General features: G+C 35.4%; 1 protein-coding gene across 1 annotated transcript; it reads right to left on the bottom strand.

The window, feature by feature from the left end:
- Positions 1-1,676: 1,676 nt before the first annotated feature.
- On the bottom strand, positions 1,677-4,767 carry LOC126161270 (uncharacterized). The gene is made up of 3 exons (XM_049917010.1): positions 4,762-4,767; positions 1,911-2,107; positions 1,677-1,869 (listed from the first exon to the last, which is right to left on the bottom strand). The coding sequence occupies exons 1-3, from the start codon at positions 4,765-4,767 to the stop codon at positions 1,677-1,679; spliced, it is 396 nt and encodes a 131-aa protein (XP_049772967.1).
- Between the last annotated feature and the right edge of the window lie 2,656 nt (positions 4,768-7,423).

Here is a 7,423-nt window from a genome sequence, read left to right as displayed (position 1 = left end):
TTGCATTTGTGTGTGTCGTCTATTTTCGAATAAGCCTTGACGGCCAAAAGCTTATATTGTGACAGTCTTTTTGTTGTGCCTATCTATGACTTGGCATCTCTGCTATGTGGTGATTCCCAAGTTACTGTGTGTGATAAAAGTAATATCTCACCTGAGTAACTTTTCCTAAACATGTCAATAGTATGGCTATGTAAGTTCTACATCATGCTGAGTCAAGAGGCCTTTCGATGATATCACATTCAGTATATTCTCGTATAAATGAGCTCCTCCTCATCTCTGGTAAAAACTGGCAGGAACGTGGCATAGAAATAGTCCAGTTGTCCTCTTCTTCCTGTCCAGATTGAATGTCCAGTCCTCACTAATTTATTTAATTTGCTCGTAACATATAATTTTTACATGCATGTGCCTTTTTTAACAAAGTATATAAAGAACAAAAGTGATATTTTTACAACTAGAGTTTTCATTTTACATTATTCCTTATTACATTATAAATGTATATAGAGTATATAAAACAATAAAAATTAATTTCTTATTACATCATGATTGTATATAAAGTATATAAAAATAAAAATTAATTTTTTCAATTATAATTTTCTTTTTACATTATTTCTTATTACATCATAATTCATTTAGGTCCAGATTATAGGGGCAGTTTTTAATAAGCCACTGCTTGACACACTGTTTTGTTTTCATCTGGTAATGAATTGTGGAAGACAGCTCCATGGATATAAGGACTTTTTGCTGTTAGAGTTAATCTTCTGGTAACCATATGAAAGTCTTTTTTATGCCTTGTTTCATAGTGGTGGATGTCCATATTTCTTTTTGTGATCTTTATGTCTTCTTTCACTAGCATTATGGTTTATAGTATATACATGGCATAAACTGTAAGAATATTGTGAACAGTGTTTTACAAGAGGTTCTTTGTTTTACTTTTGCTACAATTCTTAAGGCTCGCTTTTGCAGTATGAAGACTCTTTTCATATTTGTTTGGCATTCGCTGCACCACAGTACTATCCCTTATGATAAGAAAGGTTATACTAACCCATAATATACAGTCCTCAGAGTTTCTGAATTGAGGTATGGTGATCATCGTCTTAGTACATATAGACTGGATGTTATTTTTTTTGCAGACATGGTCAACTTGCTGCTTCCATGAGAGTGTGTTGTCTATGTATAGTCCCAAGAATTTACAATCTGAACAGCTATTTGACAGAGTTTCCTTGGTCTCAGTGTTCTGCCTGTGTATACCACTGGGTTTATGATGAATGATATTTGTTTTTTCCATGTTTACTTTCAAGTTTTGTTTTTCGGAGTGCGCTCTTACCTTTTCTAGCTACGAATTTCTTCGACTAGGCTGGTCTCACTATCTGCACAACAGACACCATATGTATCATTGGTGTACATAGTGACCAATTGCTTACTGTCTAGAGAACTTGTGAAATCATTTACATAACATATGAATAGGACTGGACCTAAAATGGAGCCCTGGGGAACCCAAAATTAATTTTTCTTATACTTGACCTTTTTCACTCTAGTATTTCTCTGTTTTAATATAGGGTTTCTGTGCACTGTTGCCTGCCTTTTAAATGTGTTTCAAGCAATTGGATGAGCTTTCCAGTAGCACCACTCCTCGCAATTTTTGACGATAGTACATCATGATGTACTCTGTCAAAAGCTTATGAGGGGTCCAAGAATACTCCTGCCATTTCAGATTTTTCATTTATGTTTTCAAGTACGTGTTGAACAAATTGTACAGCTGCTGACATGATACTTCGACCCTTCTTGAAACCATGTTGGAAATCCTCTAGTATATCAGTGTTATTGAAGTGTTCCAGGATTCTTTTTAATATTATTTTTTCTATCAGTTTGCTGAAAGTTGAGATAAGGGCTATGGGCCTATAGTTCTGTACATGCTTTCTTTCCCCTTTTTGTGTAATGGTTTAATTACAGCCAGTTTCAACCTGTCAGAGAACACACCTTCTTCGAGTGTACAGTTTATAAGATGAAGTAGTGGTTTCATCAGTTTATGTTTGCATTTCTTCATTAAATATGGAGAATTTTCATCTATTCCTGCTGATTTTTTTTTGTTTTTGAGGCTATCAGTGTTCTGCAAAATATCATAAGCACTTACTGCGGGTAATGTACTTCTGCAGTTCTGTTTGTCACTAGTTGTGAATATGTGCTGGTTATTTGTTGACCAGAAAGGGATCGGAAATGACATTATTGTTTGTGGTTAATTCTACATTATTAATTTGGGTGTCTGTTTCCTTATTTCTTATTTTATTTACAAGTGACCAGCAAGACTTTGAGACATTATCTGAGTTTCATCTTGGCTGATTCTTCCTGCTTTTAATTTTCTGACTTCTTTGTGGTACTTGTATCTGTACTGCTTGTAGGTTTGTTTATGTACCTCTGAGTCAGTTAGTCTGTGTAAGTGATACATGTTTTCCATTTTTTCTTTTAGATCTTTTGTTTTACACTCTAACGGCAAAGGTTTTGATGTTAAAGGTTGGTTTTTGTGAATATTTACTTTTGTTATTGTCATGGTCCTATTTACGTGCCCAGTCAGGATTTCTACAAATTCGTTCCATTTATTGTTTACCCCATTGGTAGTAATAACTGATTCCCACGATTCCTGACTTAAACTAATTCCTAGCTTGGCAATGTTGTTTGCATATAGTATTCGCTTCTGCTCATACATTTTTCTTGGTTTGAACTTGGTATTACGTTTTAGTACTAGTGTTTGGCCCAAATGATCTGAAAGGCGATCATTTATAATGTCTGCTGAGATGATATGGTCATAATTTGTAATGATATGATCAATTGATGTGGGTGTGTTAGACATTCTAGTGGGTACTAGTCCAAGAATGTCTTTAGCCCCATAGGAGAGGATACAATCTGCAAAACACTTGCTTTCCTGGTTGACGACTAAGGTGTTTATGTTCATGTCTCCAAGTATGATAACATTTACCTTTCTGCAACCTGACATTGATTTACATAGAACTCCATCAAGTGATTCCAGGGAAGCGTCACAATTTCCACTCGGGGATCTATATATACATATAACAATAAACAAAACAGTAAAAAATGTAAGTTTGAGAGCTGTAATTTCGGAATCTTTGTCAGCATTGAATTTTTTGCCTGTAACACTTTTTCTGTGGCTGTTATTAACTTATATTTTCTCACACTCCACCGCCCTTATTTTGTGTTCTACAATAGAATGTTGCTAGGTTATAGTCTTCTAATTTGAAATGATGAATGTTGTCTACTGTTTTTTGGTGTTCTGTGACTATTACTACATGTGGAGCTAGCTCTGTGATGAATGATTCAAATGCATGTATTTTGTTTCCTAAACCCTGTACATTATAATGCAGAAACGATAAATTGCACTCGTTTGAACTGAGATTTACTTGACGCATATGTGGGTCATGTACACTCGCATTTGGTGTTGCACTGGTGGAAAGTTTTATTGTCCTAAAAAAACGTCACTTTTGTCCTGCTGATGTATTGTATCACTGACCTGGTATTTCATGGTTGATTCATCTGTAAATTCGTGATTTTTGTTCTTGGGAGGGATGGCCACTGTACCATAACACTCCGCACTCAGTTTGTTGTTTACTATTTCTTCGACCCGCGTTATGACTAAGTCTTTTCCCAGTTTGTTGAGGTGTAGACCATGGATTGTGTTGAATCTTCTTCCTTTGCTGCTTATGTCCACAAATGTTACGTTTTCGAATCTCGAGCATATATTTTGTATTTCCTTATTTGCTTGCCGCACTTCTTCATTTACAAATGACCAATTTGGTAAGTCATGTCGATGTGGAACCGAGAAGAAGATAACATTTGAGTTTCTAAGTTCATGTAGCTTCATTTTGAGTGAGATCATTAGGCTTTTCGTTTCATTTCTTGCTACATCGGTCGTTCCCGCCAAGAACACGAAAAAGTCTTTGTTGATATTGTTTTCTCAACATGAATTGTAGAAGTCACTGCTTGAAACGTTGCGCCAAGTTTGACTGTACTAGTAATGCTGTAAATGCTTCTACACTGAAATTCAGCTGCTATGTTCCTCCCCTGACTGTCATCAAACAGGTTTATTTTCCCAGAATTTGTATGATGGTGATTTGGTCTACCTGAACTTTTGTGTTGTGTGTTGACACAGTTTGTTTCTTGTCTTTTGTCCACAGTAGTCGATAAACCATCTTGTGAAGTTCTTGATTTTGAAACACTGTCGGCGACCACACTGACGGTAGAATTGTATTTTCCCTGAGGTTTACATCTTTTTTATTGTGCTTTGTTTCCGTCGTCATTTTCCTATGCGGCTCGACACATTTCGTTGTATTATCACTGTCTATAATTGAGAGCACTTCGAAAGAGTTTTCATGCACAATGCTTGCGTTTCGTTACATTTACTATTCACACGATTTTACAGTTCTTGAGCGTTATTCTTGTATGTGATTTTAGTCATCTTTTCGCTGGCAGCAGCCATGTTGTTCGGAACTTTTAGAGAATTCGGCTCACTTTTTCCGCCCTGAAATTTCGAAATATCTTCTTTCATAGCACTGATTATAAATTCTAGGCTCGATACACGCTCCTTTACCTTTGTTATTGCGTCCTTGCAATTTGTACACGCTTTCTTTTTACCGGTAGAATTAGCTTTTTTCCGCGGAGAAACATGACAAACTTTCGAGTTGGCGGCTATCTTACTGTATGAAATCAGTGGGATGTTTCACTAAAATGACACTTTGCATAAATTCTACATACTCCCATAACAGCTGTGTGTTTAACCCCCCCCCCTCCCCTCCTGATGCCTCCCTCTGCCATTGTTCAGCAATTTCAAGGTATTCAAATATATAATATTCTTTCCATCCTTACTCTACAAGTTTGAAATCACAGATGTTTGTGGGACTAATTATACCTTTTCTCAACATGTGGTGTGTGGAAATTATAGCTCAACTGCTAAGGTAATTTATAGGGACTTGCAGAAGTGATAAATTGGTAAAGGTTTTTATTTGTTTATTAATGGTATGAATAACATAGTAGCAATACGTAAATAAATGGGAATAACAATACCATAGAGTAACAGCTTTTCAGTCAGAACCAGAAAGAATCTCCCATTTAACAATAAATGGAAGAATAAAAGAAATATCCCTTAATAACCTAGAATATAGGTTTATGAAGGTAATGGGTAGCATTCACAGAAAATCGATCAGTCATAGTATATTTCAGAATCTGAAATAACGAGAATACTTACTCCTCAGTAACATTATTATACAAAATGAGAAAAAAATTAAAATGTTGAAGTTGAATACTGGACATCTTTACAAACAAATAGTAACAGTTTAAGATAATGGTTTAAGATAGATTACCATATGAAGACAATTCCAGTTAAAACTTATATCCAACACTTACAAAAACCACAAAGGAAAACCAAAGCCTGGATGTCTCCAAATCAAAATCTATGAGGTTTCCAGCCAGACGATGTAACAATACCGAGAATAAATTTTAAAGAATTAATGAATGATATTGTAGTGATCAGAAAGTAAGAAACTGGTGAGATGAATTTCCCTTGGAAGTTAAAATTGAATTTCCTTCATTTAATATAAAAAACAGAAAACAGTTACATACAAAATAAACAAAGCCAACACTAAGAAAGTGCAGAAAAACAGAAAGAAGATTTTGGAACAACTTAAAGATAGTGACTAGCATGAACTACTAGATCAAATTATAAAAGTGACAAAAAATATCAACCAAGAATAAAAATAAGACATTATGGAATGACTACATTAATGGACTCAGAAATGGAGAACATCAAAATGTTAAAAAAGAAGATAATTTCGAACAATTCAGACAGCAAAGGAAAGTAGGATCGAAAATAATCTGGAAACTGAAAAGAGTTATTAAAATATCTGAGCCACAGAGCTACAAGAAAATTCCACTGAAATAATGGAAGAGGCTTTTGCCACGATTTTAAATATAAAAAAACTCGTAAATAATTCTTCAGTGGTGAAAATAGTAAAATAGGATTAAAGAAATGTGACAACTGCGTATTATTATAGAATTTTTTATGAGCTATTAAACTGTACAGTTCGAGCAAAAAATACATGAAGAATTGTTTATACCGACGGAGCAAGGAATTCATATAGCCATCAAAGTACTAAAAACAAATGAAGTAAATGGTGCAGATTAGATTGCTGTACATCTACTAAAATTCTTGAAATTAAAAATTGCAAAAGGGCTACATTTACTTTTCAAGACCACCTGGAAGTTAGGAAGAATGTGATATGAAAGGAGAAAGCATTATTTTGAACCCTAAATAATTACAGTAGAGTACCACTTTTTTGAATGATTTATAAAATATTACCAAAAATTCTTCTGGACAAAGTTGAAAAAGTTCTGGATATACAGCTGGGAGAATATTATGGTGGTTCCTGAAAAATACTGTGACATCTCTGTCTTTACTTTAACACATTCATTATATTTAAAGAGACATCAGAAGGAGGGACCTTAAGTGCAGTTAATACAACATTATTAATGAACTCAACTGGGATGGTGTATCAGCAGCATGGTTCTGTTCATTCACATGTTAAGAGAATCACACATAATTCAATTCAGTGTCAGCTGACTAGCCAACTATGGAGTGGGGGGCCCAGTTGAAGATGTGACAACGAAAGTGGACTATGCTAAGTGGTCGCGATTTTATTAAATAGGAGCCAAAATGCCAACACTTGTTATTAATTAGCAACAAAAACCGATAGCTGTTAATTATATGGAACTACTTGTCTACTTGACATGCCATAATAATGTCAACATAAGCTTATCGCTGACAACCAGAGCAACTGACTTTAGTAAGAGGAAAAGACGATATCCAAATAAATAGGAAGATAAAGAAAATATTGTTCAAAGTATGATGTAGTGACAAGGTTAAAGAGCTGTTCAGACATGTAATCCAGTCAAATGAGGGATTTTAGTGAAAACTTCTTTTGACAAGCCATTTTCTTTATCAAACTTCCTGGCAGATTAAAATTGTGTGGCAGGCTGAGACTCAAACTCGAGACCTTTGCCTTTTGCAGGCAAGCGCTCTGCCATCTGAGTTACGCAAGCACGACTCATGAACCATTCTCACACCTTTAAGTCCACCAGTACCTCGTCTCCTGCCTTCCAAACTTCACAGAAGCTCTCCAGTGAACCCTGCAGGACTAGCACTCCTGGAAGAAAGGATATTGCGGAGACATGGCTTAGCCAGAGCCTGGGGGATGTTTCCAGAATGAAATTTTCACTCTGCCCGCGAAAGTAAATGGCCCTGAGTTCTAGTCTCGGTCCGGTACACAGATTTAATCTGCCAGGAAGTTTGATATCAGCGCACACTCTTTCTCCTATATGTTTTCGAGTGCGCTGAATCAGAATTTTCCAATTACCACTAAAA

Source organism: Schistocerca cancellata, chromosome 2, assembly GCF_023864275.1.
Source record: "Schistocerca cancellata isolate TAMUIC-IGC-003103 chromosome 2, iqSchCanc2.1, whole genome shotgun sequence".
NCBI classification, from domain to species: domain Eukaryota; kingdom Metazoa; phylum Arthropoda; class Insecta; order Orthoptera; family Acrididae; genus Schistocerca; species Schistocerca cancellata.
This window is presented reverse-complemented; position numbering and strand designations above follow the sequence as displayed.